General features: G+C 44.4%; 2 protein-coding genes across 5 annotated transcripts in view; both read left to right on the forward strand.

The window, feature by feature from the left end:
• TBCEL (tubulin folding cofactor E like) overlaps positions 1-8,714 on the forward strand; it is a 46,924-nt gene extending 38,210 nt beyond the window's left edge. For all 4 annotated transcript variants that reach the window (XM_072155638.1, XM_072155636.1, XM_072155637.1 and 1 more), the window contains one exon: positions 2,741-8,714. In XM_072155638.1, coding sequence (XP_072011739.1) covers positions 2,741-3,059 — 319 coding nt within the window. In that variant the 3' untranslated portion in view covers positions 3,060-8,714. The remainder of the gene's footprint in view (positions 1-2,740) is intronic.
• The window catches only part of TECTA (tectorin alpha), a 118,209-nt gene continuing 112,047 nt past the window's right edge, over positions 7,112-13,273 (forward strand). The window contains 1 exon segment of the mRNA XM_072113447.1: positions 7,112-7,175. Coding sequence (XP_071969548.1) covers positions 7,112-7,175 — 64 coding nt within the window.

Here is a 13,273-nt window from a genome sequence, read left to right on the forward strand (position 1 = left end):
GCCGGAGCTGAGGCTACAAGGAGTGCCTACTCCACGCCCCAGTAGCCTCTTGCGTTCCACTTACCAATTAATCTTCAGCGCGCAGCTCCCGGTAGCTGTGCGCACTCGTCTGCAAAGCCAGATTCTTCGTAACCAAGACTGCGCAGCTGGCGCCCTGCTCTCTGCGCATGCGCAGAACCCGGCTTCGCAGACGAGTGCGCGCAGCTACGAGTAAGTTGCATAGAAGTTCTGGGCCACGAATGAATTAGCCCTAAAACGGGCTATACTACTATACATTAGAGCAGTGGTGGCGGACCTATGGCACTGGTGCAAGAGGTGGCACTCAGAGCCCTCTATATGGGCACCCTTGCCATCACTCCAGGGTAGAGTTTGCCAAACAGGACTCAAGGCCTATTGCAGTCCCAGGCAGCCCAGGACCCTAGAAGGAAGCTATAATGATAATCTAAACTTCTTCTCCTTCTTTCTACTGTATTGGTGTCCTCAGGTGCCTATACAATTTAAACATGTGACAGAGCAGGTAGTAAGTAAGTTACTGCTTAAATTGTCGCATTGGCACTTTGCGAAAAATTTTTGGGTTTTGGTTGTAGTTTGGGCACCCGGTGTCTAAAAGGTTTGCCATCACTGCACCGGATCTACCTTAATAGCTAGATCCGTGGTGGTAGGTTTCCTTTAAATACAGTCAATACAAAGTACAATATGCAACACAAAATACAAGTCCTAACATAGCTCTGTACACGGAAAAATAAAAAGTTCTCGATTTTTGAAGGTGGGGTGTGAAAAATGGAAAACCCAACAAACGAAAAAAGGGCGTGGCGTAAAAATTAAAAAAAAAATATTTACATAATTGGAATTTATATTTTTTTAGTAAAAATTTTGTAAAAATATACTCCCAGATTACAGATCTGACTAATTTCCTCCATGTAATAGGGTAGGAAATATCCATCGGAGATGTTGTGATTCCGCCTGGTCCTGGCTGTGTGCTTGGTGATATAGACATCACTTCTGTAGCGCTACCCCAAACCCTGAGACTCCGAGCTCCCCGCTGTCAATGAGGCCTTTGTCCATGGCTCTCCATCTGTGCAATGTGAAAAAGAGACACCACGAGGTCTTGTGCAGTGATTAATGGCTGAGTCTTTCCAGTTCATAGAACCAGTGTGCGATTCCAAACTAGCTACATCTCGGGTTGCAGGTGGCTGGGTCAGTGTCCCCTGTGAATCCTCATGTTACTGGGCTTACACAGTGCCGGATCCCTCACATTTGTGTCCGCTTCATGTTCAGACTTTACTGTGAAGTTATTCTGGAAATCCCAGCCATAAACCCATTGGCTTTATGAGAGAGAAAAAAAAAGAAAAATTTGGACATACTGGGCAGAACCTTTAACATTTTCAAGGATATGAAGAAGCAATCTGACCAAAAAATATTGTTTCTCGAATAATTTCATCACCCAATTGCACCTCCAGCACCCAGTTTGTTTAGGCAAATGCAATACAGCCCCATCCCCGGGATTTGAAGGGGTCCTGGCAGCCCCCTCCCATCCACATCCCCATTTCCTATCCCCTTTTATATCTAAACAAGTTCCAGTGCTATGTAAAAGGGACACTTTACATTCTGTTTCAATCTATAGGTCACTGCATAATCTGCTCAGCTCCTCCTGTTCTTTAACATGCTTCCTGCAGATAGGACACTATGTACAATCTGCTCACCTTCTCCTGCTCTATAACATGCTGTCTGTAGATAGGTCACTATGTACAATCTGCTCAGCTCCTCCTTATCTATAACCTGCTGCCTGCAGATAGGACATTATGTACAATCTGCTCAGCTCCTCCTGCTCTATAACATGCTGCCTGTAGATAGGACACTATGTACAATCTGCTCAGCTCCTCCTGCTCTATAACATGCTGCCTGCAGATAGGACACTATGTCCAATCTACTCAGCTCCTCCTGCTCTATAACATGCTGCCTGCAGATAGGACACTATGTACAATCTGCTCAGCTCCTCCTGCTCTATAACATGCTGCCTGTAGATAGGACACCATGTACAATCTGCTCCACTCCTCCTGCTCTATAACATGCTGCCTGTAGATAGGACACCATGTACAATCTGCTCCACTCCTCCTGCTCTATAGCATGCTGCCTGTAGATAGGACACTATGTACAATCTGCTCACCTTCTCCTGCTCTATAACACGCTGCCTGTAGATAGGACACCATGTACAATCTGCTTAACTCCTCCTGCTCTATAAAATGCTGCCTGCAGATAGGACATATGTACAATCTTTTCAGTTCCTTCTGCTCTATAACATGCTGCCTTCAGATAGGACACTATGTACAATCTGCTCAGCTTCTCCTGCTCTATAACATGCTGCCTTCAGATAGGACACTGTGTACAATCTTTTCAGTTCCTTCTGCTCTATAATATGCTGTTATATATTTAACCTTTGCTTTCATATCTGACTCTAGGGATCTTCTGGACCAAGCAGTTTTATTTTTTATTTCATCAATACATATAAAGAGCTTTAAAACTACAGAAGTATAAACTTTCCATGTTTCTACTGTCATAGCTATTTGTGAGGACTTGTTTTTTTGGAGGACGATTTGCAGTTTCTACTGTCTCGATTTCTATACAGCAGATTTTCTTAGATGATGCAAATCCAATTGGATGTGAGCAGTGCTTTAGTATTCTTTAAATGGGAAATAATACTAAATCTTTATGCATACACTAAGGTTCTGTCTTTTTCTAGATATCAAGAGCTGGTAAGAAAGTATGGCAAGCTGGAACCGCTAGCTGAGGTTGACCTCCGACCCCAGAATCAAGCCAATGTTCACATTCACTACGAGGAGAAGGTCCAGCAGATCAATGTCCGCCTTGATCAGACCGTGGCTGAATTCAAGAAGCAGCTTAAGACTGTAGTGCAGTTGTCCACAAACAACATGCGACTTTTTTACTTGGACCGCGAGGCCCCTTACGGGCTTGAAGAGCTGAAATTCAGCCTGCGGGCCCTACATTCATATAATGTCCGTGACGGAGTGGAGTTTTATGTGGAACCAAAAATCAAATGACCTTTAGTAATATATGTACAGGTATAGCTATATATGTGATCTATGTACAGATTTTTTTTTAATTGTTTGATTGTCTTTCTATCATTTTATTTGTTCTCCCTGTTATGCTTGCGCGGCTATGCACTGGGGCCCTCGCTGATAATCAACTGTAATTTCTCCTAGAATTAGGAGCTTTCCACTTTTATGTAACTCTCCCTACTCTACTGTCCCATCCAACATGGGCGATGTAACCTGGGCACCACTGCAGAGGCCTAACAAGTATGGTGCAACGTTCCTATTCACATTACTAGGACCCCTGCATGATACTCGGGGAGACTCAGTGTATGGTTCTATCTTACCATGGTTAGTGTCCTTGGAGGATGAGAGTTCTCCTGAACACTCCCTTAATCGCTATAAAAGGTAAAGCAACGTACTTGTTTTCCAGCCATGATCTTGCTGTCAGAGAAATTAATATTTTTCACATCCAGGCAAATATGACTCTTCTTATGAGATGAGTCAAGTTTTAGTTTTTGCAGGGGTAGAGTCAAATATGACTCTTCTTATGAGATGAGGCAAGTTTAGGTTTTGCAGGGGTAGAGTCAAATTAGAACTCTCTATCTCCTGTTCTATATCACCTAGAAACATGTTACTTGTGTCATATTAAAGATAAGGATTTAATCATTCAGGGGACATCAGGCTTATCGTATTGTGATCTACAGAACCAGAGATACAGGCAGCTACAGTACCAAAGATACAGGCAGCTAAAAACATGGTCGCAGATGGAAGGTGCAGCTAAAGATTCAGTTTTTGCCTATTTTTTAACTGCCTGTATATCCGCTCTGTAGCTCACAGAGCCTTCAGCTTGATGTGCTCTGAAAGATGAGATTCTTATCGTTTAATATGACATGCATGTTTCAAGATCCTATAGAACCAAAAATAGGGGCTTCTGAAGTGACACGACCCCTGTAGCCTCTAAACTTGACTCATCTTATGTGAAAATGAGATGAGAAGAGTCATATTTGCCAAGACTTTGGGAAAGATTTTTTTATAGGTAAACGGATGAGATAAAAGAGGGAATTTTAGAAAGGAAATTTGATAACATAATTGAGGAAACTACTAGTTTAGAGGGGTAAAATCAGTGTCAGGCCGAAGCGGTGAGAAGATTTCATACTCATTGTTTTCAGCAGGGCAGTGTCCCTATTTCTCCTAGCTGGGGGGAAATACCAGGTCATGTGACCACTGTAACCAATTAGTGGCCTATGCACTATGGGACCGGGAATGGTGACATTCAGCACTGAGGTCACCGCTCCTGTAACCACCAGCGCTACCAGTTATTTACAGCGTTTATGCTCCCACCCCCCTGTGAGGTTACACAAAAAGAGGCCATATTGCTTGAACAGGGAGCCAGAGCAGAGTATGTATATTTATTTAGTTTGATCTTTCTTTTGAAACAACCCCCCAAAGGGGAACCCAGAATATCCCTTTAAAACAACCCCACCCTCACTAGGATAAAGATCGATAAATATATCGGTTTCTTCTCTTACGCCAATGTCAGTTGGATACAATTCTTTTATGAACAACATACCAGAAGAATAGAAAAACCAAAATATATAGAAAAGTTGCATAACATTATATATCTTTATCAAGAGAGAGGACCTAAGAAAACTTATATGCAGAGGGATAACCTTCTTTAAGAGGACCTGAGTCCTAAAGGCCTAAGTCCTCTTTTGTCACAGCAATTGTATTATGACATTGTATTATGGCTCAGCCGCCAGCAAGTCAGAGAGTATCTAACGCTCGGGGGCTCCCCAGCCCAAGTCTACGGCACTAGAGAGCCTTTAAGAACCGTCAGAACACCAACAGAGCGACTGTATGGGTTCAACTGGATTTTTAGGATTTCACTTAAATCCATGACGCCGCATGGAATGTCTGTATTTTTAGCCAGTAGATTCCACTGTGGAACCCACTAACAAGCAGCGAGTGTATACATCTCATGTACTGCTGAAGTTTTTTTTCATGGAAATTGACCTGCAGGACATCATAGGATGAGTATGGATATGGATTTAAGTTATAATTACGGTAATAATTTTCATTCAAATCAGATCAATTGATCAATTAGATTAAAAAATATAAAGAATAAAATTCCTACCAAATCCACATGGATGTGCCACTGCAGATCAAATCAAAAGAACAAAAGGTCAAAAAAAATTTGTTTAGAACCAAAACTTTCGCCTTTTAGGGTGCGGTTACGCGTAGCACTTTGACTTTGTTTAGAAACTAAATCAAAGCGCACAGTAGGGCACATTCACTAATGGTCCGAACGCCGCGTTTTCGTCAGGTTTCACGATTCTTTTCCGTTTTGCCCTGAATTGCCCCGGGTTTTTGCGACACAAATCGGGAGGCGTGGACGTCAGACAACCCGACTGATTCAAACAAACCGCGGGATTTAAAAAGCAAATTGTGTCGCAAGATCAGCACTTGCATGAAGATGAAGGTGAATTCCGGCGGACCTCAGCGGGGAAGCGACACAAGCAGGATATTGGGCGCACGATCTTAGTGAATCGCTGCAGACCCGAATCCTCGTCGTACAACGCACGGTGGGGATCGCGACGGGGCGAGTAAGTAAATGTGCCCCAGTGTGCGTGCTACTGCCCGTGTGCAATCGGTAACCAGCACCCATTGTCTTGTATTGTATAAATGCCAGGCACCGGTTGCTGGTTACCGCTTACATACATTTCCATAGAAACACATATGTGATCAGGTCTTGGTATACCCCCCGTGCATTTTGATTCAGTTTCTTAACAGAGTCAAAGCGCTACGTGTGACAGCACCCTCGGGCCACAAGTGGAGACTGCAACTGATAATCAATTGCACATGTTAACTAAGCCGGGTCTTCTAAGATGGGATGGGATTAGTATTTGCACTCTAGATAGCATTATTATCTGCGCGCATTGCATCACAAATTGTTGAGATTTCTCAAATTTAATTTTCTCAATTTTCTGTGGCTAAAAAAGTCCTAATACCCTGTAGTGATAGAAGTGCATGGAGCTAAGGCTCGGGTGCAGTCATGTCCTGCAGTGATATGTGTTGAGTATAAGGTACCGTAGCGGGCAACGGCAGTGCACGGGGAGAGGAGGAGGAGGTGAGCGCAGCTCACCCCCGCCCCTCTCCATAGAGATACATAGCGCACGGCGCCGTATTACGGGAAAAGGTCCTATCTTTTTCCCGGGTACGGAGCGGTACGGTGCCTCCCGTAGGGCGCCGTGCGCCCATTGCCATCTATGGAGGATGTATATCGGCCGTATATACGTCCTCCATACGGTCGTGTGAATGTAGCCTAACTGTATGTGGTCAATGTTCAGGAGCAGTATATTACAAGGCCCTATAATCCACTCAGGAACAAAAATACAGTTTTTTGGGTTTTTTCAAACTGCTTACCATTTTATTCTTATTTTTATCTTTTTTTTTATAAAAACCATTTACCGTTTATTAGTACCTTACTTTTTTTTATAAATCGTTTAAGGGGTTGGGGGCTCAAAATTGTAATCCTTATCCATCTGGCTGTTGTTGCTTCTGCGTTACAATTTTCTAAATTCTGATCATTTTAGAAGGTAAAGACAGAATTGCATTTTCATCGACTTTGACGTCTTATTACAGCATCAGGTTACTCTTTGTATTGTAAAAAGTTTTAGAATATCCGCTATACTTCAGACAGATTTACTGGGATTTTATTTAGTGGTTGTAGATGAATGAAATTGCTAGCAAATTGCAGAAAACAAAGTAAAACTAATAGTAAATAGGGGTAATATCTATAAATTATAAATATAAATGTATAAAACTTAATTAAGAGCAGCTGGCCCCGCTCCAAACAAGTCTATTGTAGACTTTTTCCTTGAAATAAAAATATTCAGAGCATATTTATTAAGAAATATTTCTGGGTTATACCATTCCTCTTTTTAAAGGGGTCCATGGGATAGGGCCTAGCTTGCTGATCAGTGGAAGTCTCAGTGCTGAGACTTCCAAATATTGCGAAAACGAGGGCTCTGTTGGACCCCTCGCCACTCCTTAGACTAATGGAGCAGACGGCAGCACATGCCCATTTTGCTCCATTAATCTCTATGGAGCTGACGGAGATCGGTGAGTGCGGCACTCGGCAATTTGCATCAGCTCCATAGAGATTAATGGAGCAGAACGTATATGCGCGGCCGTCTGCTGCATTAATCAGACAGAGCCCTCATTTTCACGATCTGTGGGGGTCTCAGCACTGAGACCCCCACTGATCAACAAGGTAGGCCCTATCACATGGATAGAGCCTAACTTTGCTTTGTCCCTTTAAAGGACATCTACCACCAGGATGAAGGACTGTAAAACAAGCACACTGACATACTGGTGTGTGCCCCCTGTGACAGGATCTGCTCTTCTTTTAGCTTCTTTGGCCTTTGTTTCTACTTAAAAAAAGGCCTTGCTAATTATGCAAATGAGCCTAAAGGGCTCCTGGCTCAATTAATAGCTGTGGAGTCCGAAACCCCTCAGGCTCCGTAAAAACAAGGGCATACAAAGCTAAAAAAAAGAGTGGATCCTGTCAGGGAGCACACCCCAGCATGTAAGTGTGTCTGATCCTTACCAGTTGGATGTTTGGCCTCTTTTATAAGAATGATAACACCCAGTTGTCAATCTATTCAAAAAGGAAATAGCCGAATGATGGCACAATGCAGATTTTTAAGAAAAGATGTTCCTGAATGTTCATTTCTAACCTGGATGTGTAGGGTCCTCTAGAGATTTGTGGTGGTCCTGGTGATTAATATTATATCCTGCAGTTTGTCTTTAAGTATTTTGAAATAAATAATATTTATTTATAATAAGCTTTTATTTCTATTGACCTGTGGTCATATATAGCATTGCCATTTATTTATGCCGATCCCTTTCATTTTGCCGATGTGTTTTTCCCGGCAGTCGTTCTTTATATGTAGCCTCGTTCCCGTTGCCTTATTCAGTATATTCTAATGCACCTCCCTAGAAAAAGTTCTTTCACTGACCTTTTCATCAGAAAGTACAGTATCTCTGCCGAATATTGCCTGGATCCCCTTCTCAACCTATAGTCCCCCCTTCTTCTTTTTCTTGCTGGCAGAGAATCTTTATCAGATTTTAATTAAACTCCCATTGAGTTCCCTCTATACGATTTCCTCTGTGGATTTCTTTCTTTCTTTGACGTTCCCTGTATATTTTTTACCTTCTTTCTGCGATGCACATGAAGTCTCTCTCTCTTTAACAGTGTTTGGAGGATTTTGTTTCTTTCCTATTAAGTGAATATAACAAGGAACAATGTAAATTGTGAAGCTTCCTTCCCAGCGGCATTGCTCCAACTCATATTTCACTCAAAGGGGTCACATAAAAAGGACTATTTAACTCCGAGAGACTCGCAAAGGACAATACGTACAAAGAAATATAACAAATTGACTTAAACAACGCCAAGATAAGCCATATCCTTGGCTATGGCTCGATAGATCCTTATCCCGGTATATGGATATAGACTTGAGGGTAGTGCTGTAGTTCAGATAATGACTTTCCACCCGTATAGATGGAACATTGTTAACGATTGGAGGGATTCTTTTTCGCAATGGCGTACCATGACAATGTTTGACAAACTGAAATTAATAAAGGAAAACTGAGCTACCAGTCTGTTTTAACATGTATTTTTGTTTAAGCTTGAGCAGGGGCTATTCTGGGCTAAAAATATTTATATCCATCCAATGGATTGGTAATTTCTCAATCGGGGAGAGTCTGAATTATGAAAGGAAAAAACAAGGAAAAACCTCCAGCGCCTCGATGAGAATCCGTATAAAATAGTAGCTTTATATCATCCACATAAAAAACTAGGCATCATGATCATGGACACATCAAAAAACCAACGCGTTTCGTCCTATCTGACTTAGTCATCGTTTGCAAACCATGAGCCTGAGACTTGTATGAACGCAGCCTGAATCTCTCCCAGCATTTAAATATTTACTGCGGGAGATGATGTTGACTGTCGCACTTGCTCTGTGTGCCTCCGTGTTCACTCACCTCGCTCCAGTGCTCTGTAAAATTTAAAGGGCCAACGTTCTAATGATTGGCGCTGGCCGGCCAATGCCCTAATAAATAGCCTACGTCTTCCTGTGCCCCCTGCTGGATCTTTGTGCCTCCTGAGAAAGCTTTATCATCTGACTATGTGTTGTGACCTCAGTTCCCGTTCCTGACCTTAATTCTCTGCCGCCTGTCCTGACCTTCTGCTTTGTCCCCGACTCCGATTCTGCCTGACGATTGTGTACCTTGCGTTGGACACCACCGCAAGCAAAGTCGCGCCTGTGTAGTGACTGCAACACCCCTGCCAATACATAGGCAGGCTGGTAGTTGCAAATAGCTCCCTCTCCAGGTCAGGAGCTGTTAGGGGGAGTCGCAAACGCTCTATGAAGGTTCGAGAATTGTGTAATAGCAGCTGTAGCCTCTGCCTGGAAAGGCAATAGTTAAATGGCTGTAAGATGTTATCCAATTATGTGGCTGTATTGTAAACTGGGGTGTGATTGCAGAGGTGTTACCACCAGGGGGAGTATAAAACCCCTGTGCAGTGGGAGCACATGGTCTTTGCCTGTCAGCAGTCTGACCTCAGTGTCAGGTCCAGTCCAGACTACAGGAGTCTGAGAGTGAACAGAGAGTCAGTGTGGAAAACACCTTCAGTGCTGTCACAAATACAAATCCCAGGAACTGAGTCAGGAGACTCTAATCCAGAGCTGCAGCTTCCACAGTTTGGACACAGCTCTGCAACATCCCCCACCGGGGGCCTAGCCTTTTCCTGGGGCCTGGAGGCAGCCGGGGCCCGGAATACCGGAGTGGCTGGCGGTTGCGGCCTGGGCACACTAATGTCACGGTGCTTAGTATGGGGACCGGAGGGCTGTCCTACAGCCTGGCAGGTCTCCAGCAGGTGGTGTATGCAAGAAATGATATCGAGGGAGAGGCTGTGGTACGGATTCTCCCTGGGGCAGCCTTTAGAGTCTGTACTGTGTGTCCCTGGTAAATGGATGGTGCCCTTGGTGTTACAGCCGTAGCAGGGACTAGACGGAGGCAACGTTGTGCAAAAATAACTTACAGTTCTTTATTCGAACCAACAGCAACAGCAGGCAACATGCCCAACGATTCCTTACAGGAGTAGGATACTGGGAGTGCTCTTGGAGAGGGAACCACAGGAGTCTGTTCACCAGCCTGGATGCAGGATCAGGCTGGGATGGAGCTGTGTCCAATGTAGGAAGCTTCAGCTTGTATCCTGGAATGGTTCAGTGTTAGCCCTGAAGGTGGACTGACACTCTATAGAGCTGCTGAGGCCTAGGAGGCCTGTGGTCAGAGCATGAGCTCTGAGGTGGTGCTTCTCAGTCAGAAGCTGGATGCTCAGATCTCCTCCTGTGTTGAGAGCTCGATCTGAAGAGAGCTACCTCCTCCCCTGACCAAGGGTTTAGTTAATTCCTGGTCAGGTGGTCTCCTCCTCCCATCACACTCCAGTTAGCAATTAAGTGCATTGAGGCATATTATTGGATGACAACAATAAACAATATTTAACCCTTGCCTATCCAGGCAGAATCTACCGCTGCACAATTACCTGAGTGTATGTGTAGTGTCTTACAGAGGAGCTGATCAGACTCTCTATGAGGGGAACACACATATTAGGGGCTAATTCGCAACAACTCCTCTGCCTTGCATTGGCAGGGATGTTGCAGCTCCATCTCCCCATTATCCCAGCCTGCATCTACTATCTACCACTGCATCTACCACTCTCCATGACCACTCCAGTACCAGAATCCGAATCTGCTGTTAGACCGTTTTGGCCCGTTGCCTGCTACCTGTTGTTCAATAAAGAACCGTAAGTTAATTTGCACAATTTTGCCTCTCTTTGATCCCTGGATATCGCTGTCTACCACCACGGGTTTCCTCATCCATTACCCAGGGAGTTATTTTACAGACACTCAGGGGTTGCCCCAGGGAGAACCAGTACATAGGCCTCTCCCTCCTTATTTCTTGCACACACCACCTGCTAGAGACCTGCCAGGCTGTAGAACAGCCCTTTGGTCCCCATACCAAGCACCGTGACATCAGTGAGCCCCAATCGCCAGTTACTTTGGTATTCTGGGCCCCGGCTGCCTCCAGGCCCCAAGAAAAGGCTAGGCCACGGTGGAGGATGTTTTGCACGACCTGTTGGTATCCCGCCGCAGCAAGTCCAATCCCGTTTGCGGCTGGCTCTGGTGAATACTGGGAGACGCTTAGCCTCTGTTTCCAGGTGTCGGCTTACGTGATCGCTCACGATGGTTCAGTCTGTCCACCACCTCTGACATTGACTCTGCTAGTTCTAGTAATATGTGATAGATGACATGACTGTGTCTGTTCTGTAAATGAGAGTTTATCTAGTTCATTTATTCTAAAAAGATATGGAAAAGAAATGCCCTCACCTACCTCTGTGGATGGAAAAAATGTATAAAATGTTTTGTAAATGCAGCAACCGTGATGTGAATGGAGCAGACAGATTTGTTACTACTAGAGATGAGCGAGCACTAAAATGCTCGGGTACTCGTTATTCGAGACAAACTTTTCCCGATGCTCGAGTGCTCGTCTCGAATAACGAGCCCCATTGAAGTCAATGGGAGACTCAAGCATTTTTCAAGGGGACCAAGGCTCTGCACAGGGAAGCTTGGCCAAACACCTGGGAACCTCAGAAAAGGATGGAAACACCACGGAAATGGACAGGAAACAGCAGGGGCAGCATGCATGGATGCCTCTGAGGCTGCTTAATCGCACCATTATGCCAAAATTATGGGCAACAGCATGGCCATGACAGAGTGACAGAATGAAGCTAGATAGCATCTAAAACATCCAATAATTGACCCTGACACTATAGGGGACGGCATGCAGAGGCAGCGGCAGCAGGCTAGAGAGTGTCATGGCGACATACCCTAAATGGACTCAGGCTTCAAACCAATGGGTGGCAGAGAGGAACCAAAGGAGGTGAGCAAGAAGCGCTCAAATAATATCGGTACATGATAAAAGTTTGCCAGTATATTTTGTGGATTACACAGCAGGGTGGCGACAAAGTTAACATGGAAGCCATGAAAACAACCCAAAATTCTGCCTGACACAGCTCGTTTGATAAGGGGACCATGTATGGAGGCAGTGAACTAGTAGTAGATTAAAGGTGCTGCAGTTAAAACTATGTTAGTTGGATCTTGGCATGGAGCTGGCGCTCCGCTGCCAGGCGAGCTTTCGCCAATCCAAGCCCCTGTCTCTAGGCTACTCCCCAAACAGCACTTCTAAGAACCTTTTGTATAAGATCAAGTGTAGTAGCGTTCTTATAAGTTTAGGATATGGCGGGTGAGGGGAATGTAAACAGATGCGCAAGAAGCGCTGAAATAATATCGGTAAATGATAAAAGTTTATTAGTATATTTTGTGGATAACACAGCTGGGTGGCGACAAAATTAACAACTTTGATGTGGAATCCATGAAAACAACCCAAATTTCTGCCTGACACACCTCGTTTGATAAAGGGACGATGTATGGAGGCAGCTATATGGACGACTTTTGGAGGTAGCAATGGAGACAACGTGTGGAGACTGCTATGGAGACAATTTAATTTGGATAGTGCCTGTATGTGGCAGTCCCAAAAATTTTTCAAACCAGAGGAGCAGGTAGGTGGCCCTCCAGAAAAATTGAATACATTGAGTGCCTGTATGTGGCAGTCCCAAAAAGTTTTCAAACCAGAGGAGCAGGTAGGTGGCCCTCCAGAAAAATAGAATAGATTGAGTGCCTGTATGTGGCAGTCCCAAAAAGTTTTCAAACCAGAGGAGCAGGTAGGTGGCCCTCCAGAAAAATGGAATCGATTGAGTGCCTGTATGTGGCAGTCCCAAAAAGTTTTCAAACCAGAGGAGCAGGTAGGTGGCCCTCCAGAAAAATAGAATAGATTGAGTGCCTGTATGTGGCAGTCCCAAAAAGTTTTCAAACCAGAGGAGCAGGTAGGTGGCCCTCCAGAAAAATTGAATCGATTGAGTGCCTGTATGTGGCAGTCCCAAAAAGTTTTCAAACCAGAGGAGCAGGTAGGTGGCCCTGCAGTAAAATGGAATAGATTGAGTGCCTGTATGTGGCACTCCCAAAAATTGTTTAAAACAGAGGAACGGGTCGGTGGCCCTCCAGAAAAATTGAATAGATTGAGTGCCTGTATGT

Source organism: Engystomops pustulosus, chromosome 6, assembly GCF_040894005.1.
Source record: "Engystomops pustulosus chromosome 6, aEngPut4.maternal, whole genome shotgun sequence".
NCBI classification, from domain to species: domain Eukaryota; kingdom Metazoa; phylum Chordata; class Amphibia; order Anura; family Leptodactylidae; genus Engystomops; species Engystomops pustulosus.